Here is a 22,652-nt window from a genome sequence, read left to right as displayed (position 1 = left end):
GGCTCTATAAAACAAATATAGGCCTAAGTTATTTGTTAGTGTATAGGTGCGTCATATTTGAAAAATATCTAAAAAAAAAAAAAAAAAAAAAAAAAAAAAAAGCGGTTACATTAAAACCCCACACGAAAATTAGGATCAAAACATATCTTTGAGAACAGATTTTAATGAACCAAGACATGAAATTGATACCAAATATTGCTTTTGTGTAAAAGTAAGTCCGGCCGTATGATTTTTTTTTTTTTTTACTTTCCAAATATAACGTTTCTCGCATGATTCTCATATATGGCTACACATGATTTACGCATGTGGAATTCTACGCATGAGAATCATGCGAAAAACGCATGATTCTCATATGAATTTTACGCATGAGATACAGGTGTGCTCTTTACAGCTCAAATACGCATGCAATTTTCGCATGAGAATCATGCGTTTTTCACATGTATTTCATGCGTGGCACTTTTGCCTGTGTATCCCTCTTGTTACATAAGTAAACGATAAAAATATATTGAAATTGGAATTTAATTTCAATGAAAGTGAAAATAATGTATCTAAAATCTCATTAAAAATCTTAGCATTACAAAACAATGAAAAGACAAATAAATGTGCAAGTTCAAGAGATTTTCAAAAATTGTGTTTAAATAAAATATAAACTTGTTTTCTTAATAAAGAGTATGGTATTATTGTTATCTGTATAAATAAATAAATAATTTTATAATTAAAATGAGTTTCCAACATATCTAACCCATAGAATGATTGTACAGTTTGCAAAAAAAAAAAAAAATGGCTACTTTTTGAAATAAAAAATATAACAATCTCATACTAAGATATTTAACATGGTATTGCTTCAACACATACTTAATACATACTCCCGATTATAATGGATATGAAATGATCACATATTTTACGTTCAAATGCATTATACTATTATTTTTTCCATGCTACTAGACTACCCATTACTATGATTTGCTTTGATTAAAAGTATCATTTTATTAGACACGTCCATATTGAATTTGCTGCTTAAACTTCGTTTATTTCGCAAATATTTCATTCATAACCTTTATGTATGCGATTGTCAATGTATATATGATATAAAATCAGTTATCTTTATTTCTGCGTCAGATGATGCCTAACTTTTACTAAATTTGAAAATATGTGGATTATAGTTGTTAGATTTCAAATAAACAGAAGGTCAACATATGTACCCCTTTCAATGTCACTTACTATTTTTGGTTATCTGAACTGATTTCCTTGCATTTGAAGGTAATATATATCATTTATTTAAGTTTGCTTTATATTTTTTTTCCTTTTGTCTACTATTTATTTTATAGACCAATGTGTCATAATGAGACACAGTACACTTTTACTCAGCACGGGTAAAATACACAGAAACTGATTGTTTTAATTACTAAAACTTATATAACTAAACTGTAATAAATCACGCCATCAATGTCCATTCACACCATTGGCTGTATTGCTCACACTGATACCATTTGATGATTTACGCGTTTTGAGATTAAAAGAAGACTTTGTAGAACCCTGACATGGGGCATTCGATAGTAGATTTGGTATGTTGATCTTGTGTTCCAGTGCCATGTAGTTCTGTGGCGGAAGTCCCACACATGCCCTGTCAGAGAAAATAAAGATGCATTAGTTTTTGCTTTGTATATCACAATATCACAAAACGGTTTTAAATTAAAATATTCAGTCAATTAAAAATGGGGTTACAGAAAGTTACACCATAACTGATTGGCTAAATCTAAGATTATTTCTATTATCCAGGAGCCTGGTAATCGGAAAGACTAAAATCTCTATATCTCTTTATTAAAAGCCAAAATTAAATCTGGTTAGAGTCGAACTCTGGATATTAGCTGAATTTAAGTCTGTATCATACCAATAGAGAAGGCCACTGTATAATTAGTATATTCCATGGTGATATTATTTAGAGTAGTATTGATATTGCAAATATTTTACATCGCGACATAATTGGCGAGTTTAAAAAATATGTTATATGTTTTCCTTTTCACAAAGATACATAATATTTTCACATTTTAAGTCAAAATATAGAAATTATTTACCCACAAATATAGCCAGCGATACGGTTGGAAATTTCAGAAAGTTGACGTTCACATCGCTTACCTGAATATATTTTCTATACACGCTCTCTGTTTGAAGAGTGCGTTCACCACAGGTGTACCTGGAGGAACAAGAGGCGCTTTACACAAATAACTCAGAACAGATAACACACTATGAAAGCCTTGATATGATGTCTGACTCTCCGACTTGAATGAGATTCTCTTGCACATGTCCGCTAGGATGACAAGATCGAGGATGATAGGGCTTGCTAATAAGGAGTCCTCACACGTGTTGTGGATAGAGATTGTGTTCAGTCCGCCCATCATTAGTTCGGACGTATATTCGTCCATGGCACGTTTACTGTCACCGACATATGGCACGTATTTGATGACGACACAGTGGTCAGGTTTCCTCCCAGTAGGGTAGAGGATGGGATTCGACTCCACCATGTCATCTACTACATTGGTTTTTGTTATCTGCAAAACATGTCAAAATCTTCATATAAAGTATAACTCGTATTATGTGTTGACAGGAAAAGTGAAATAACCCAAGCATACTTATATACGGATATTAATAAGCGGACTGTTACCACGTGAAGAGGCGAATACAACGTTCAGTCGGTTTTTTCGTATGACTTTCATCACCGCGTACCTTTATTTATAGCACATTTGAAACAAAATGGCGTTATATTCAAGAACTATACATTTTAGAAATATAACATACTATGTCAGAATCATATAAAGACACTTGCGCGGAGTCATTTAGTTTCTGTAGGCGAAAATTCTAGATTTTTCAACGAGGAATTCAAATTATACATTTACTGAAGACTCGTAAATAGGTCCGTCAAGGAACCGAAAAACAGCGTCAAATTTGCCACAGAGTCAAGTAAAAAAGATAATAAGGATGCTATAGTGAAAGAGGACAATAGAAACCTGATATGCCGTAAACTACTCTTATTTTCGGGATACAAATTTAAGCGTGGGGAATCGGACGCAAATTCAAATGTTTCGGGAATAATTGTACAATACATATATATGAATGTTCGCAAATATCCTCATAACAATGTAATACATTATAATAAGCTTACCTCTTTAGACCTGAATTGTTGTGGCGCTGATAGGTTCATGCCGTCATTGTTCCCTAGGTGATTGTAACTAACTATGGACACGGGCTTGATGCCAGCACTGACTAGAAAATCAACTAACACAGACTTGAGTTTGGTTTGACCCGACTTAAAGTCGTCTCCAGCGATCAGGACTCCTCGGGATTGGGCCAGTTCTATCAGACCAGGGACAAACGTATTCTGTGGCGATCCGTTAATGTAGCTGCACTGTTTGGAATAAAAAAAAACCCATCATGACGTGATACTGAAATTTATACTGTGATATTGATGTTATTATAGCATGTTTCGCTTTTGATACTTTGCGCTAAATATGATTGTTTGGCTTGGATAGTTGAACGTCCTATTAACAGTCATCTTCATTGAATGACGTATCAGGTTTATGTGGTGGAGGAAAACCGGAGTACACGGAGAAAAAACACCGACCCAGCGTGCAGTACCCAGAGTTAGATGTCTTGTGGTAATATGTCGGGGGAATCTAGCCACTTGGCTACCGCGGTCCCTTAAATACTAGTGTTCCAATGGTTTTATCTGTTTGTCGAACAACATTATAATGAATACAATTTTACTGTGCAGACATGTTCGGCTTCCACCAAACTTAAATGTCACCAGACATATATATGTTTAAAGTAAATTAATGTAATTGAACCCTGTTATGGATTGTTGATCAGGTTTGACGTCCTATTTACGACAAAGGTCATTTATGGACGCCCTCCCCGTATGCACTGTGTCGCATGTGTGAATTGCTGTATGTTTGGGGAAGTTGCGATATTTTTGTTTAAGTCTCATTGTGATAGTGGAACTTATGTGCTTATTACAGTGATATATCTTTGATAACATAACGAAATAAAGGATCCATTCCCCTTGGCAAGCTTCTTTGCAGTAAAAGAAATGTTACTTTTCCGTCCGAAAGACTTATATGAAGAGTGCAAAGGTCTCCCAATCGACACCGGGGTACATAACAAAGTGTTATTCGACACAAGGGCCCAGTTTTTCAATCTGATAATGATTGAAAACAGATCCTTATAACTATTTTCTACACATTGCTACATCATTTGACAACGCCATTTCGACCTAATACACATATACAATTAGCTTCGTTGTGCTCTTTGGGCGATATGACTACGTAGACGAAAATAATTCTGACAGTTTCAAGCCATTTCTTCCTTTGATATTCGCTGTCAAGAATTTGCAGGCAGCAGTTTGTTGGCCAATTCCTAAGGTCACCTGGACATGGCCCCTAATGGGATTTTCTCAGATCCTCTTATAAACGATAAAATAAGTGTGAACGACCGAGCTCTGAGATTTGATGTTAATTATGTGTAAAGAAATAAAACTTACACCTTCGAGTACAGATGCAATACCAAAAAGCGTAGACGGTGATATTTCAGCAGCATTTTTCTTGACCGATCGAAGCAGCACTTCTACTGTATCGTTTAGCCCTACCTCTACGGCAGAGAATCGCTCGGTATTGGCCGTCCATAAAACAATGACGTCATCTAACTCTTTCTTTGATTTAAAATCCTTGATATCGGCTCGGATCTTCTCGATCATTTCCTCTTTAGTTCCAGTCATCACATTATCTGCCCTGTCTTTTTGATTTGCTGCTATGAAATCCGGTATGTAAATGGAAGGTCGAGGTTTTAAGTTCTCCATATGGGTTCGTAGCTTTTGTTGCAGACTCCAGTCGAGAACTTGGGCACGTTCCATTGCGTCTGCGAGATTCATTGATGATATATCCCATCCTGTAAAATCGTGTATGAAATGAACACTAAATGTACACTAAATGAACAGGTAATACGTTATCACAGCTAGAAAAGCGTTTCTTCTTAGTTTAAACAATTTGGAATATCACAGCATTAACTTGGATCAGTAAAAGTTGCTTCAATTCAAATTAAATTTTGAAATATTTTCTTGTGATAAAGTCAGTCCTATTCCTTAGTATGAAAAATGTCAAGATAATGACCAGAATATGAGAGCTGAACGAATTATTTGACCGTTGTTAGTATGTGATCTGGTGGGGTGTGCTTTTCGGTGTCTTTATTCGGCAGTGATTATTGGATAGAGTAACACTGAAGCAACATGCACATACTACAGCATCCCACACACAACGTATACACCATACAGGATAGGCGTTCCTAAGATGACCCGCCTGTATAGTGAATGTTAAACCAAGTTAAGTGTAAAGACTTTTGCAAAAGAAGGGACGAGGAGTATAGCGAAATTTTAATAACCCGATCATCAGAAATCAGGTAGCTCAATTTGTAAAATATCCGTCTAGTGTTTAGCGCTCAAAGTTAATATTAAGCTACAATTTGGGCACTGCATTTTCTACTATCCTGCTAAAACTAACCACCAATATTCCTTTAATGTCCCTCTAAAGAAGTAAAGAATACTTGATGCTGTTTTACAGCACATATTGTTCAAGAGACAGAATAGACATCAGTATTCAATTTAAGTATCATGTTTAGTTATATGATTTGGTTTGGGTTGGGTTGAAAGTCTCAAGCATTTATTAGTTTCCTTACCATCGAAGACGATCTCATTGGGTTTGACCATGGGTAGAATATCACAGAATGGGATGTATACATCTTCTTCGTCTGGACCGGATCCTACGTTCAGTGTCGATGCTTGTGTGAGCGAGCCGAAGTAGTTGGCTTTCTACATTAAAAAAAGTTTTAATGTCAATGAAATTTTAATATTGTATACTCGTTAAATTTCGCGGGTGTAAATATTTGCGCTTTACCGTTTGAAACGTATTGGTTTATTGTAGCGAATTTATCTGTATCGTTTGATAGTGCAATTTATTTGACAGCGTGTGCTATATAAATCAATTACTTGAATCCACGACGTATGAAATTTCAAGAATTTGGTGGAATCGGCGAATTTAGTAAAATTAAAACCAACGTGAATATTGAGAAATAAACAGTTCGCCTTAGTTTTATGTTCATATTTCAGCGTACATTTATTTTGCTGTCAAGTAAACCCAGTTTCACTACATATTTGTACGAAATTTTCTTCTTTGAGTGCCATGTTTAATGAGAGTTTTATTTCAAATTTTCACTAATCTCCCTTTGTTATGTATGACACTAAATACATGTAGTTGTTAGATAAGGGAGACAACTCCTATAGCTCATAAATATATCTTAAAGAACTTTCTAGAATAATATCATGTATATTATAAGTAGGGATCTAGATTGATCTATTTCCAGAAAGAACTGTGTGTTTATTTGTTTACTGTTTTTAGTTAGATATTTCTAGAAGTAGAAGGTTCTCCAATATTCTTGAATTAGGGTTTAGCTATATATACTCCAGCTGTCCAAGGCTAATCAGAACTGTAATGAGACCTGTAATGAGACATATCAAGAATTTGTACAGTGCCATATTATATTCTATTGGGAGAGCTATTGTGACTTTATCTGTGGATTATCACAACACTTTGTGTAGATTTATTCATATTGCCTGGAACTTTACAAATCATCTGTGGACATTCATTTTCCTCGTGGATTTGTGATTATTGTTAATTTGAAACCTGGAAGGATCAAGGATTATACCAGGACATTCGCATACAGATAAGTAACACCTTAAATCATCGTATTACTCTTGTACCACCACCAATTACTTTAGATATTGTAAACCATCTCTGTATAATATTGTATGTATAATTAAATTGTGTTTTTAATTTAGCTGCTGGTTTCTCATTTCTGTTATTCTGGGTCATAACACCTTTGTTTGTTGATATAGCCATAGTAACGTACATTTCTAAATATTTGTAAGTGGTGTTTTCCTGTGGGTGCCACGTTTAATGAGTTATATTTTAAATTTAACAAATATCCCTTTATTTGCTGATATAGCCATAGTAATTTACCTTTACGCCTTCCTTTGTGTGCCACGTTAATTGGTGTTTATTAGCGAGAACAGCCGCAGTGACAGTTGATCCATTGTTCCCACCCCAGCCAACCAGCATGACACCGAGGCGAGGAGTCCGCCGGTCAGTCCTAAAGGTCATCTTCACATCCACAGGGGTTACCTTTGATGGTAATAATACATATAGTTATTCAAACACAATCTGATTAAAATACAGATCCTTATCCTTACAACCACTCATAGATGATCTGACATAAGGGGTCATTTTCGGATGACCTTTATATCAGTGTACTTTAGATCAAATGCTTTTCTACACCTTGCTACACTATACATCAATTGTAAACGCTATTTCGTCCCAGCAATTATATACAAGGTGTGAATAGAGACGTAAGGAAGCAGAAGGTCGGTTAAGGTGATTGGTCGCAGAAGCCATGATGTTTATAGTAAATGGTTTCACATTGTTTTTATCACTATGTTGGTCATAATCAAATATTTGAAGGCTAGGACGATACATTTTAAAATTTTAAAATATCCATAGATTGTGCATGTCCAAGGAAATCAAACAAATAAAGCATAATTGCTCTTAACTAAATAAGGCGATATATCATAATTCAATAACATCTTTAAAAACATAACATAAGAATATCTACATTTGTGAACAACAGTGTAAACATTGTTATGGTCAATTTAACATGTTCAATACAAATACAAATGTAAAAAAACTGACTAGACCTTAGGCGTAATCAAACAAATATAAATATAAATAGAGTCTACATTTATATCTGAGTGATATCGATGATTTATAACGGGGCTGTAAATATCCTTAAACCCGTTCGTCTGTTGGTGCAAGTTACGAATTACAGAATGATATACTGGAAAGTTAATAAATATTCCAAAACAGTCTCTTTATTAGACCAAGTTTACAATCTGTGATTTAGTTCTTGCTTGCCTATGTTGAACCTGATCTTTTAGACCCAATCATTATACATCTTTTACTTGGATCTTTAAAACTAATGCATGACTTGTGGTTTGGCCGTAAAACTCAAACAAACAAAGGACTAGATATGGTAAGGGTCATCTATTGCCCCCAAATCCGCTATTTTTCAAAGTCTGTTATTTTAAGATGCTATTCTTGCATTTCAAATATTAACTACATACCGGACATATTTGATAGTGCTATAAGGTAATATAGCAGTTCTAGTTGCCATGGCAACCATTTTATTATGCATAAATTATGCAAAATGTGAAAATTTCATCAAAATTGGCTTTTTTTATGCAGTTTTTCATCTAGTTAACATAGAGCGCATTCTAGAACAAACTTTATATTTCTCAAAATGATGTATTTTTCGAGTCTGCTAATTCTCTTAAAATATAAAGTTTGTTCTAGAATGCGCTCTATTGCTTTAAAAGAAAAACTATCAAAATATGTGCCAAAATTGACAAAATTATCAAATTTGCATAATTTATGCAAAGTTACCATGGTTATATAGCAAAAACATACTTTCTGTCAACAAAAAACATCATTAAGTTTTTATCAGGGGTGTATTCAATATTTCAAACGCGGCAACTTAATTTCTAAATACTTAATTTAAAATTTGGTAGATTTAGGGGCCAAAAAGAGCCATTATCATATCTAGTCCTTTACTAAGAGAAAGTGACGGTTTTCTGGTCCCAAAATGTGTTCTTATAGATGCTCCACCGCCGACAGAGCATAAACGATGCTCATCATGTGAACAATAATTGGTGTTTAATCGTGTTTATATATATATATATATATATATATATATATATATGTGTGTGTGTGTGTGTGTGTGTGTGTAATTAACACAAAAAAATAATAAAAAATAATTTATTTTGCTTTTTGTGCATGCGCAATCAATACTTATTTTCACATAGGATATAGTGCCAAGGATTTCTTTCGGGATGCAATTAATTAATTTTCATATTTTAATCTTCAAGTAAAATTAGAAGCTCAAACTTTCTAAAGGTGGTAAAAGTGTTAAGTAAGTAACTATTGTAACTGAAAAAATACCAATACGTCTGCTCCTATTTTTGATAATGAAAAATCACCGTTTGTCAGCGATGGAGCATCTTTAATATTTTTTTATTCATGTAAACAAAACAAATATTTCCACGTAGTCTTCTCTTGTTAACAGCATTGCAGGTAACAAGAAGGTCACAATTAAGAAGGTTTACAAATTTGACTTTAAACGATTAACTAATTATAATAATAGTATATGGAAAGCGTATTTAACACTCTTGTTTGACAAACACCCCATATTAGATGGTATCTTTAATAATATTTACAAAGAGATAGCGGCGTTTTTCTGTCTTCCACTCGCAATAAAATGTGTTCTTAATCCATTTAATAGTAAACAAAAGCAAACAATGCAAGGTACTCACCTTAATTGAGGAGTCCCCATTCTTTTCGACAGTACTTGTCTGGTAAGTATAATTTGACTCTATGAAGTCTTTTGTGTATCGTACATTAGGGCTTTCTATTGTGAGTGACGTCATTTTCTTTGTTGTGTCGTTACTGAAATATAAAATATTAATTTCATTATTATTAAGAGTTCAGTTTTCAACATCCCATCACAATATTGATATATTAATGATAACAAATGATGATTTTTATCAATAAAAATCCATAGTTGTTTTTTTAATAATTAGAAAAATCTAAAAACAAAAACAATCGTTGTACAAAACATGCACATACGACGGTTTGCTAGGGTTTCGTAGGAAAAAGCATAAATCAGCAAAATAATCTAATAGAGCAGCGTCCAAGAGTACCACACGACCAATTCGTTCTTCGTTGATTAGTTGTTCGGTTACAGAAGACAACATTTTACATTTTCACAATTTCATTTGGATTTAAAGCTGCTGTTCAAGAACCGCCAACAACGATTTTTGAAAATCGACTATATTTCCCACTAAAGCTATGAGCGGGTTTACAGTATTCCTGCAACAGTACCTTTGTGTGAAGACCTTACAAGGCATGTCTGATTTCGATTTCGTGACTAGCGCGATAAACAATTACACACATGTATACTTAACTAATGAAAAAACATTACGTTGTCGTGCAGCAGTGGTGTGTCCTAGTTTTTGTTTGTGTAGCGAGGTGTTAACATACATGTACATCCGAGATCTATAAAGAACCTTTCCATACAATTGTTTGACTATGAAATGGACCTTACAAATTGGTTGAAAATGGGAAAGTTGAAAACTACCATTGGTCTTCCAGATCTGGCGAAAGTCAATATGTGTGCATGATGTTGTGATAATGCTGCCAATGACAATTGTATTGGAAAGGATTCAATAACGGAAATCTGGTTAATATTAATTACCGCTATGATGAGGAACTGTAACTTATTTTGTTTGAGTTTTACGGCTCATCGACAACTAAGGTCATTTAGGGCTAAACTACAAGGCAGGCATTAGTATTAGGATATAAACAAGGACTGTATCTAAAAGATCAGGATAAGAAAAAGGAAAGTAAAAACTAAAACAAAATTGTAAATTTTGATTTAATAAAAGGAGTTGCATAGGATAAAATAGTTTTGGCTAAAACACATGACAAAACTCATGTACAATATTGACGAAACGATGAGTGTTGCGTTGATATGAATAGAAGATAAGATGAGAAAACGTTCAAATTTTGTTAACAATAGGCCCGAGAGGCCTTGACGGTTACCTGAGTGCTGCATTGCAAAGTTGGTTCAAATCTATAAAAATTATTTACGAATTAAAATAAACTTTCGTATTAGAATTATTATTTTTTGTTTTTCATTTTGATAGTTAGTGTATTATGTTACCAAACCTTATGCTTAAAATTCCAATTTGCTTTGCTAACATTAAACAACAAAACCAAACTAGAAGTCAGTCAGTGTCAGTGATTTTATAGATCTATCTTTTTAATCTATGAAGATTATTTGGTTTCATCAAACCTGTGAATTCAGAAGAAGACTTTTGAAATTTTAGCCATTTTGACCCATTTTGGCCCCGCCTCTCTGGTCCCTGTGGGTCAGCCAGGTCCAATATGGATATGGTGTTAAAATGCTATTTCAGGCTAACAATTCTAACCCAGTTTGACTCATTTCCTATTAAAACTAAGCAAATAATGTTCATGAATGTGTATATAGACTATAGTAAATTTGACCCCCTCCCCAGGGGAAAATCTGAGATCCCAGGGAGATGAAATTCACCATCTTTGTAAAAGGCTTTTAAACCTTCCAATCTATGAAGAGTATTTGGTTCAATCAAATCTGTGAATTCAGAAGAAGATTTTTGAAGTTTTAGCCTATTTGACCCTTTTTGGCCCCGCCCCTAAGGCCCGTGGGGGTCGGCCAGGACCAATATGGATATGACGATAAAATGCTATCTCAGGCTAATAATTCTAACCCAGTGTAACTAATTTCCTATGAAAAATAAGCAGATGAATTCATAAATGTGTTTTTCTATATAAACTATACCCTGGGAGTCAGTCATGGAAAATTTGTTAATATGATTCAATGGCCATTTCATAGGGATAATTCTGACAACATTTGACTCAAATCCTTTTACAAATGACCAAATAATGCTCAAAAATGTGTTTTCCCTATATAAACTATAGTAAACTAACCCCCTCCCCAAGGGGAAACCTGAGACCCCAGGGTCATATAATTCAATTTTTGTAAAGGACCTTTAGACCTTTCTATTTGTGAAGAGTATATGATTCCATCACATGAGACAATTTTTGAAATTATAGTCAATTTTACCCTTTTGGCCCCTCCCACAGCCCCAAGGGAGGTGGGGACCATATAATTCACAATTTTGATTGGCCTTATGCCTTAGAAGGATTGTGCAAAATTTCATTGAATTTGCTTCAGCGGTTTTTGAGAAGAAGTCGAAAATGTAAATTGTTAACGGACATACGACGGACGACGCACGACGGACGACGCACGACGTACGATGACGGACAAAAGGCGATTAGAATAGGTCACTTGAGACTTCGTCTCAGGCGACCTAAAAATGCCGATCTCTTTGAGATAGTTGAAAATACGATTATGTCTCAAGACATGGAACAAAGTGTACATGTCGGTGACATCATAATACTTATCTCGTATGTGTTTAAAAGCAATACAATGCAATAAAACATGCTCCATTGTGAGAGGAGAATCACATGCATGGCATGTAGGAGGATCCTCCCCTCTCAATATATAGGAATGTGTAAAACATGTGTGTCCAATTCGGAGCTAAGAGAGAACAACTTCCTCTCTGAGGTCTCTTCGACTGAACAGATTAGGTTTAAGTGTAGGTTGTATTTTAAACAGTTTATTGTTTGTTTCGGTAGACCACCTTTGTTGCTAATGGTGTTTAATGGCTGACTGAATGTAAGGTTTGATGTCGGTGTAAGGTAGTTTCAAATTTGTTTGTGCTAGGCGAAGAGCAGTCTTAGCTGCTTTATCAGCCTTGAATGAAGAGTTTTACGTACCGTGACGCTAAATATAACGTTTCGGGGCACGAGTTATCAGCCTTTTCATTTCCCTTTATTTATACCCACAAGACTGGGAATCCAGAGATAAGTAATTTGAGTTTTAGAAGATAATCGAAATGTTTGGATCAAAAGATTTTGGATGAATGTGTTTCTAGGGTTTCTTGATTTCAAAGCCTGAAGAACCGAAAGAGAGCCTTTTCAATGCGGTGTTCTCAAGGGACTCGAGCAGTTCTGGTATCTCGAAAGGCCTATTGTAACTTTTAGTATTGGAGGATTTAAAATTAAGACATCTCTTTTCCTTTTCTTTTTTTAAATTTTTGAAATTTTTTTGAATGATTTTTGACAGATGAATTTTTAGCAAAATTTTTGGCAAAGGCGTCAGCTATTTCGGATTTTGAAGAAAATGTTTTATTTTTGTTAAAGAGGTGGGGGGATGGTGTTGTTTTTCTTTTCCCACTGATTTTACCAATCATTTCCCGAACTTTCTTTGAAGATGTATTGGAATTAATTTTTGAGACGTACTCTTTCCACGTACTTTTCTTGTCGAATTTGACAGACCTTCGAGCTTTTGGTCTCCAAATTTTGAAATTGTTATAGTTTGAGAAGGTTGGCGAAGCCAAGTACCGCCTCTGAACTGCATTTCTACCAGATCTATTTATTAAGGAATCATTTGAGAGAAGAAACTTTGTAGGTTTTGGCACGGATTTTGGTATGTTTTTTGTAGCGATAGAAGTGAGCGCTTCTGTGAAAATTTTAATGAGGTCATCAAGGTTCAAAAATTTATCTTTGAAGAGCTCCTCTGCGCACAAGTTTTGGTGACCCTATGTTTTTTTAGTATAATTGGAAAGTGACCGCTCCAACAAAGATCATCGTTGACCCTCCAATCATAATCCAGAACAATTGATGGATGGCACAACGATATATTAATGTGGGTCAGCGAGCCAGAGGCAGGTTGTAAATATGTTGGGGCATTGGTGTTGTAAAGGGACGTTTTTTATGCACAGCCACCGCCACACCACTTGATGCGCGGTCACCTGTTGTTGGAATTTTTGTGTTTAGTGTAAATTGTCTGAGATTGATGGTGTCTTTCAGCATTATTTCTTGAAGGCAGAATATGGATGGGTTCTTTGTTTGTGTAAGATATTTTAATTCTTATATGTTCGCTTTAAATCCGCGAATGTCCCATTGTATGATAGTGTTTGTCACTATGATGCTCCCTGAGGATAGTTTGTCGGACTGACAGGACTACTTGCAGTAGGTTGTTTGATGGCGATAAATGTGCTGTCACCAAACTTGCTGTCGTCCGAAAGAACATCGTAGATGTTCCAGCCAAGGATAGGGTCATCTGATCCCTTACTGGGTTTGTTGTTTAGTGATGGGAGCCTCACTAGTTTTACCTTGGTGGTTGTGGTCCGACAAATGTCGGTTGACAATGTCACATTCGTCTTTTTCGACATACCATCTTCCGTCCCGTCTACAATTGCTCTCATGATGGCCGTACCTCTGGCAGTTACGGCACCTCAATGGATTTGGTATGTAGACAGTGACAGTATAACGCTGGTAACCAAACGTTACGCTCGCTCTGTGGTAACGTTGGTGTAGCGAACGTCAATATGAAGGTGTGTGTTGGGACCAAGTTCGGACTCTTTCTGGTCATGATTCTTTTCACGTACGTGACCGGAATGCTCTCCTCTCGGAAGTATGGCAGTATGTTGGCCTCATTGTCATTACGCAAGGCCGGGCACCTGATTACCCCCTTGCTGCAAATCAATGAAGAGTGTGGTTTTACACATACACTGAGGCCGGCCAAACTGTTGGTTCCAAGGAGGTTCTCCGCTTGTTGCTTGCGGAAAACCTCTATTAGGAGATCACCCGATTCCAAAGGCTTGACAGATTTGACATCGCCATCAATGCCTTTGATGCCCTTTCGTAATAAAATAGGCGATAAACCTGCAGTGGTCTTGCCACTCTGTGTAGAGGACATGACCAGAAACTGTGGGAATGCGTTTGTTGTACAGGTTTTTGTTTGTTGATTTGTGGTTGGTTCCTTTTGGGGAGATTTTGATTGTAGTTCATTTTGTTTTTGTTTTTGGAAGCCATCTTTCAGAGGGGACACTCATGATGACATGGATACCCAGTGTCAAAGTGCCAGGGATACACAGATAGTATACTCGGAAAAATATTTCTAACGAACATATTTCAAATCAAGCTTGCGACAGCACGCTCAAGAGATTAATAATAAATATTAGTCCGGTGTAAGTACACCCGCAAGATCGATCAGAATCAAGACAATCCAAATTAAATTCATGATTGACCCTAAGCCATCTCCTTCTTGGAAAATCTAGGAACCAATGGCTCGGCATGACAGCCGATTGATAATACAGGGCCCATATTACCTCTCGTCTAACCGAAGTCTGAAGCCAAAATAGTGTGTAGCAGTAAAAAATGGAAGAAAAAAGTGCAAAACCTATTCAACCAACAGGACCTTCTTCCCCCGGAAACGAGATGCAACCCACTGCAAACAGGTTGGCTCAAATTGGAGCTACTGTGAAAACCTTCAGCTACACTGATATCACGCGGACGCACAACACACCCCCAAAAGTGGTGTGCATCCGCAAGACTAGTGCACCCAGTCTCCTAACGTGGACCCAGCTTTCTTGGAGATTGTAACCTAAATCGCATGGGTGCAGTGGATCTGATACCATACTCAGACAATAGTTTGGTACGTTTGTTCGACATACCACATGGTGAGCAAATGTATAATTTTTGGTAGAAAAGCATCGTTTCATGTTTGATAAGTCGAGTAGCTATATTACAACCTCGTAGTCACTAAATAATGAGCGAAACCCCGATAAATTCTAGGATTTTATAGCTAGTATAGGGATCCGGGAGCAGTTTTAATTGTTTTACAGCCTCGTATGATCGGGTTTATAGCCATGATAATAACCTTCCCCATTAACTCCAGTATAAACATTTAGTACTCATAAGTAAAATCTCACCGCCCGAGAAGTGATAATGTACGGAGGTAGTTTACAAAAGGTCGGTTCGATTGTAGCCGAGAAATTGCCAACATTAGATTCAAATGCATTTTCTGATAAAATAATGTTGATAAAGTTAAAAACTTCACGTCTACAGCTAGAATAACATCCACTTCTAACACCCATGTATGTAATAAAGCCGTGTTTGATCGGAATATTTTGACAAGACATAATCGATGGTCGGTCGTTCTTGATTTGGTTTCCCACACCTTTATAGAGGGACCATGCAGTAGCGGAGAAGACATTCAGAAGGTGATATGTTTTCCGATACAGCAGTAGCTAAATCATTGTGTATCCAGACATTATACACATTGAAGGCAGAGAGGAAATTATCTAAAAATACTGATAACCACATCAGTTACAAGATGAGGGGCTTTATGAGATGATGAGATTAAGTTTAATTATCATTTTTGGGTACGCCTCAGTGACTACAAAAGTATCAGTGAAGGTTGATTATGGCTAGTAATCATATATTTATTCTTTAACATGTACAACAAAATGACGCAATGATAAGTCAATTAGACGTTAATCTTTTATAGGTTTATAAATGAAGTATACATAATCTGTACAGTTTGTTTATTTTTGACACACACAGAGGACACGTTAATAACATTCCCTGTACAGAAGCCCGGCTTCCTTTCGTCACACGTGGTTGTCACGTTAGGAGTCGTGATAAATCAAAATGTTTCAACGAAATAACAAAAACAAATGTGTAACTTCATCTCAATTTCAGATTAAATCTATGCAATATGATATGAAATTATAAAATATTGATTATGAGTATGAAATGAAGACAACCTTACCTTCCGTAGGGTCCAAGGGTCCGCTAAACACTAATGACTGCGTCCTAAATTTAGACCTGCGTGGTATGTTTAATTATGACTTTCGGGCACAACTTAACAGCCTGGTGAATTTTGTATTCATTTGATAGTTCAACCGATAAAATTACTCAACACATCTAATTTATATGATGAGCTTTAAATAACTTAGTGTTGATTTACAATTTTGGATAGATAATATGTAGATGATGTTGTTTGCTGTCTGATGAGAAACCTGTTTGTTTTCCCGTGTATGTTAACAATGCGTCAGCGCTAAGCTGTAGTGTAGAACAGCTGATTGGTCATAGCCGGATCAGGCCATAACATACCTGACACGTGGAACTCCTAGTTACATCAGAAAGCTCGGGTTTGTTTTGCTCGTGTTAATATTATCGATTGAAACAAATATTTGATCTAGCTTGTAAATCAGAAGGGGACTTTCCAACGCGATTCATGTTACATATATCGGATCGCCCGCCCGACATGAGAGCTTAGACTTATTTATACACACTCTGTCAATGCAGTAGTATAGTATTCAGTCATAAACAAGTATTCTCATGTTTACGGATCGATAAATTCAGTAAAGTATATGACTATGTCTATAAAATAGAAATATAATAAAAACTGGAATTTGAACCTTTATATACTTAATTTTGCAATTTGTGTATGTACCCAGGAGTGTCACATGTCATAATGTCGTATTTCCTGATTATATTTTTGTTTTAAATTGTCCTGTTCATATCAGTTCATATATTATTAATATGGAGGCAAAATGTGAAAAAATATATTTTGTTCATAGCTATTCACATGTTCATATATTATCAATATGGAGGCAAAATGTGAAAATGTATATTTTGTTCATATCAGCTATTTACATATTCATAATATATTCATAATATATATCAGTAATATGGAGGCAAAATATGAAAATGTATATTTTGTTCCTATTTAATATCACTTCTTTACCCATCTTTACTACTTCCACTAATCGGCGTATCCGACAGACATACGTTTTAAGGATCCAGTGTTATTCGGAATACAATTATTACTTCTTTGTTCTATAATTATATAAAAAGTAAATATAATTAACTCTGTTTGTTTGTTTGATTCATTTACGTCCTATTAACAGCTATGGTCATGTAAGGACGGCCTCCCGTGTATGTGGTGTGTTGCGTGTATGTTGTGCAAGGTGCGTGTTTTGGGAGACTGCGGTATGTTCATGTTGTGTCTTCTTGTAAAGTGGAACTGTTGCCCTCTTTATAGAGCCATATCACTGACGCAGGCCGCCGAAGACACCAAGCAACACACCCCACCCGGTCACATTATATTGACAACGGGCGAACCAGTCGAAGCAGGAGCAGAAACTACCACTTTTATAGACTTTGGTGTGTCTCGGCCAGGGGACAGAACCCAGAGCCTTCCTCACAGGGGCGAACGCTCAACTCAAGGCCAAAAGTGAGGCGGTGCCAAGGGAGGCATTAGGAAAGATAAAGTCAGTAAGGAAGAAGAGAAAAGATAAGATAATAAATTTAGTCGCCTCTTACGATAATGCAATAGGGGCAGCAGGTACAATTCTTACGCCCTACCTGCAGGGCACCGTAGCTTTCACGGCAATGCTATTATACATAGTATCGTATATTGCCATATATAATATTATATCACTTTATATCCTATCGCTCTAAATTAATTCAACCTATAGCTATGCCTTTAAGTGTTTACTCAAGTTTGTGTTCTTTCATTGCATAAAAAATAACATAAATAGTGAATTAATAAATATAATTTTATACTCAATAAATGTATCTGATTAACATATTGATGAAAAGTCTATTTCATTTCTGGGTTGATAGTTTATGAAAAATTATAGATATTATGTTTAAAACATGTAAAATATTAAAATGTAAATCAAAAGCAGCGTGCATTAATTGAATTTCTGTCCTATCTTTATGCGTTATCGACCGATTAAATTGACATTTAATTAATAAACAAAACTGATCTAATCAATGTATAGATGTATTTAACATGTCGATTAATACTTATTCCAGAAATAGCAACAAAATCTACAAATACTTTTAAAGTTGGTAAACAAAAATAGTTTTTAACCGCCATACGTCATTTGTACCTATTTCAGGCCGACTCACTATTTACGGAACATACACATTACATCGACGCTACGTGTCTCCGCAAATTTCAGATTTTTACCTGCTATCCATATTGCACGCTGTAAATGACGACCTAATTTCGAATTTATCATTTGCCTTCTTCCTAACCGAGGTAGACACTGGGTTCTGTCTCCTGACCGAGACGCATCAAATTCTATTTAAGTGGTAGTGGTAGCGAATGCTTAGCGCTCAGCACAATTTGTAGAAGTCATCATTATAAATGCTTTTGGAAACGCTTTGTACATTTTTTGTTGAAGAAATCATTAAAATAATCACTAAGTTCTTACCGTAATTGTATTACATTTGTATAATGGAGTGTAAATTTCATCTGGAATAAATTATTTAGATACATAAAGAATAGTTTGTTTGATGAAATTAACAGCCAGGGTCATGTTATGACGGCCTCTCATGTATGCGGTGTGTGTTGTGTGTATGAAGTGTGTGGTGCGTGTTTGGAAGAACACTTGCCCTTTTCATAGTGCTAAATCACTGAAGCATACCATCGAAGAATAATAGTAAAAGTAAAATGGCACTTTTAACAAGAGATAGCGTATATTGAGGGACTCGCTTGTATCTAGTATTCCAAACTCAAATGCGCCATATTGATGGTGTTTTTTATGAGAATGTTTCAATCACATTACATGTACTTTGCAATTGTTTTGCTTCCAAAAGTTAAAAGTTGATCCCAGAAACACCAACCCTGCAGCGAGAAGACACAACATGAATATACCGCAGTCTCCCAAAACACGCACCTTGCACAACATACACGCAACACACCGCATACATGGGAGGCCGTCCTTATATGACCATAGCTGTTAATAGGACGTTAATTAATCAAACAAACAAAGGTAGGGCGTTAGAATTGTGCCTGTTGCTAATATTGCATGATCGTAAAAGGCGACTTAATTTAGGATCTTATCTTTTCTCTTCTTTCTAACTGACTTCATGTTTCGCTAAGCCTCCCTTGGCACCGCCTCACACCATAGTCTATAATAGTGGTAGTTTCTCCTACTACGCGCTCAGCAAACAGGGTGTGAGACGACTGGTTCATCCGTTGTCAGTATAAATATACCTGATGGGTTGTGTTGCTTGGTGTCTTCGGCGGCATGCTTCAGTGATATAGCACGAATATACCGCAGTCTCCCTATACACTACCTCGCACTTCACAAACGCTACACACTGCATACATGGGAGGCCGTACTTACATCACCATGCCTGTTAATAGGACGTTGAAATAATCAAACAAACAAACAAAATCCCAGAAGCACATTAAGACGCTATTTCTTATTGAAATGTGTATCTTAAAGTCTAGTTTGTTGTTGTGTTGATGATATACTGATGATTATATGACTAGTGTTTTTGCTGTATTTTGATTAGCCGATACCTTTGCACGCGAGGTTACTGGATTCAGTCCAGATACCTCTCGCGAGTCAAGTAACCTGTGTCAAAAATAGATAGAGGGAAACACCCTTTAGATGTGACGTCATAATCACTTTGACGTCGAGTCGTACACAAATATAGCGTACCGCGAGTTTCCTAATCCAATGACGTCGGAATAATCTATTGTGACGTCATTATTGTAGTCTGCAACTTATATGGCGGAAGGCAGTAAGTTTACTGCGATCAACGGTGATCAACTGCCAACTTCAATTTATGGAAAACTTTCAAAAATGATAGACGAGCAGTTGATCCATCGATAAATTATTCTGCTTCTATCAGTCTAAAACATTAGCAAGAAGCATTTGGATATTTACAATATACTACATGTAATGTATGATCTACTTTTGTAAAAAGAACATTTGGAAATATCATCCTTTTTATTGTAGTAAAGTCTTTTTGAAGAGCCAGGTTAATATCCCGTAAATGTCATATGATAAAACAGTAATCGACCTATTTTCAGGTGGATACGGTGAGTTATCAATCCTCGAAAATTATATAACCCTAGGCCTTCGGCCTCGGAATATATCACTTACTCGAGTTGATATAATATATAATATTGTATAATATTCAGTGTCGATCACCTGAGCTCAGATACACATTGATACTTTATTAATAAAAAACTTTATTTTTTTTTAATATTTAAAACTAAACATTAAACAAAAATAGTTACCATTGCAACAGGAAGTTAAACCTAATACCACAAAAACTTGAAAATAAGACGCGGTTTGTTATCTTTATTGTTATTATCTTTAATAGTAAGAGATTACAGGCTTATTTTCAAGTACCGGCTAATTTTCGAATTGTCTAACTTTCGAGAGTATTTTTGTGGTAGTTAAATATTGTATGGCTTATTCGCGAAGTTTTTATTGATTTCTTTATTTGAGTTTAACCCTCTCACTTTTCCTTTTTTTAATTGAGTTATTACAGTAAAATGTCATTATTTTTGATAACAACGGCAAAGATAATGCAAACAACTAAACATTCTAAACTTCATTTTAAATTACTTTCAATTATTTTTATACATAATTACGTATAGATTTGAGGTCCTTTAAAATGGAATATCCCATCCCCGTTAGTCAGTCTACAGGTGGGGTAACCAAGCATAGCGCTCCGTAAATATGTAGGTGTGTGCGTTCAGTTGTGAATGTGTGAATACCCTGACCAAATCAAATAATAGGCAGTGATCTGTTCTATTGTTTAGAGGATTAAGAGCCAAACTATAACGACATCTTATATTAACGTGTGTTGTTAATGAAATTGCAATACGTCATATTTAAAACGAAAGTACAATGTCTACTGTGTGGTACATATAGGTACATGTACTTAAACCAGTGTAAATGCATATATATAATTTATATCATGTACCTCTTGCAGGAACATATCTAGAACTGTATGTTTGTTTGTTTGTTTGATTAATTAACGTCCTATTAACATCTAGAACTGCAGTAAACACTCATACACCTTTAGTATACGTTATCAACCGAATGCATTCACTTACATGTATATACAATTATTACTTACAAGTATTATGAATTTCATTTTGTAAATTTCTCTAATAGGTTATAGAAAAATATATATACATTGTCAAGAAACCGATGACATCATTTATGCAATTTGACTGCATGTGTACCATTTTCGTCAGTTACTTTAAACATTATTTTCGAATCAGGTTTATTTTACCGCATACATATCGTACCGTTTTTTTATGTTTTCAGTATAATGTGACCGTGTGGGATTTGTTGTGTGTTGTCATCGACGGCATGCTTCAATGAGCACCATAAAAAAGGAAAGAGTTCAACTATACAAGAGACATAACAGGTATATACCGCAGTCTCCGAAAACACGCACCGCACATTACATAAACGTTACACACCGCACACATGGGAGGCCGTCCTTACATGACTGACTGTTAATCAAACAAACAAATTAACGTCCTATAAACAACCAGGGTCATGTAAGGACAGCCTCCAATGTATGCTGTGTATAGAGTGTATGAAGGGTGATGGGTGTCTTTGGCGGCATGCTTTAGTGACAAAGGATTATTTATTGTTATACATTTACACTTGCAGAGATATAAATCAAATATATGCATTTACCTTCCACAAATTTTCGGCCTCTTAGCCATCTTTAGTGACAAATCACTATCAACTAGGTAGACAATAAGACACAACATGAATATACCACAATCTCCCAAAACAACACACCATCATACCACCTACGGACGTACCTTTTTAGCGTGTGTGTTTCTCACTGTTAGTGGGTATCAACCGGTATGTTGTATCTCGGCCAAGCCTTCGTCCTTTCTATGTAACACTCTAACTTTACAGGTCTCAAATATGTTCCTTATTAGGTACATGACACCATATATCTTTCATCCCTTTAATTAAAGTTTATATATAGTTAATTAATTTATAAATAGTCTGGTTTTTAAGAGAAATTAATTTATAATCAAACAAACAAATAAATGTTTTCGGAACAAACACCATCTGGCGCTTCGAGGTAATATCCGAGGTGTATCATATTTTCTGAACAGATACTCGAATGACTTCATATCCATGTACAGTGTATCTATCACTTAAAACCCATGGTCCACAAATACATATTGTCTTGAATACTGAAAAATTCTAAGCATTGTATTTTTTTTACATGCATAGCATTACTGGA

The 22,652-nt window shown here is 35.5% G+C and overlaps 1 protein-coding gene and 1 long non-coding RNA gene across 3 annotated transcripts; one reads left to right on the top strand and one right to left on the bottom strand.

The window, feature by feature from the left end:
• Nucleotides 1-47: 47 nt before the first annotated feature.
• On the bottom strand, nucleotides 48-22,336 carry LOC138308829 (inositol-3-phosphate synthase 1-A-like). 2 transcript variants are annotated; one of them, XM_069249850.1, is made up of 8 exons: nucleotides 22,216-22,336; nucleotides 9,464-9,596; nucleotides 7,062-7,223; nucleotides 5,722-5,854; nucleotides 4,535-4,938; nucleotides 3,161-3,403; nucleotides 2,137-2,549; nucleotides 48-1,624 (listed from the first exon to the last, which is right to left on the bottom strand). In XM_069249850.1, the coding sequence occupies exons 2-8, from the start codon at nucleotides 9,575-9,577 to the stop codon at nucleotides 1,444-1,446; spliced, it is 1,650 nt and encodes a 549-aa protein (XP_069105951.1). In that variant the 5' UTR covers nucleotides 9,578-9,596; nucleotides 22,216-22,336; the 3' UTR covers nucleotides 48-1,443. The 2 variants fall into 2 exon arrangements, with proteins under 2 accessions (XP_069105951.1, XP_069105950.1); XM_069249849.1 differs by lacking the exon at nucleotides 22,216-22,336 and adding an exon at nucleotides 16,375-18,309.
• Nucleotides 7,092-11,074, top strand: LOC138308830 (uncharacterized). Its single transcript, XR_011206153.1, has 3 exons — nucleotides 7,092-7,231; nucleotides 9,433-9,505; nucleotides 9,938-11,074. It is a non-coding gene; the product is annotated as an uncharacterized lncRNA (long non-coding RNA).
• Nucleotides 22,337-22,652: the final 316 nt, after the last annotated feature.

The sequence above is a fragment of the Argopecten irradians genome, chromosome 15 (assembly GCF_041381155.1).
Source record: "Argopecten irradians isolate NY chromosome 15, Ai_NY, whole genome shotgun sequence".
In the NCBI taxonomy this organism is placed as follows: Eukaryota; Metazoa; Mollusca; class Bivalvia; order Pectinida; family Pectinidae; genus Argopecten; species Argopecten irradians.
The sequence above is the reverse complement of the archived record's forward strand: the minus strand, read 5'-3'. Positions and strand labels throughout refer to the sequence as shown.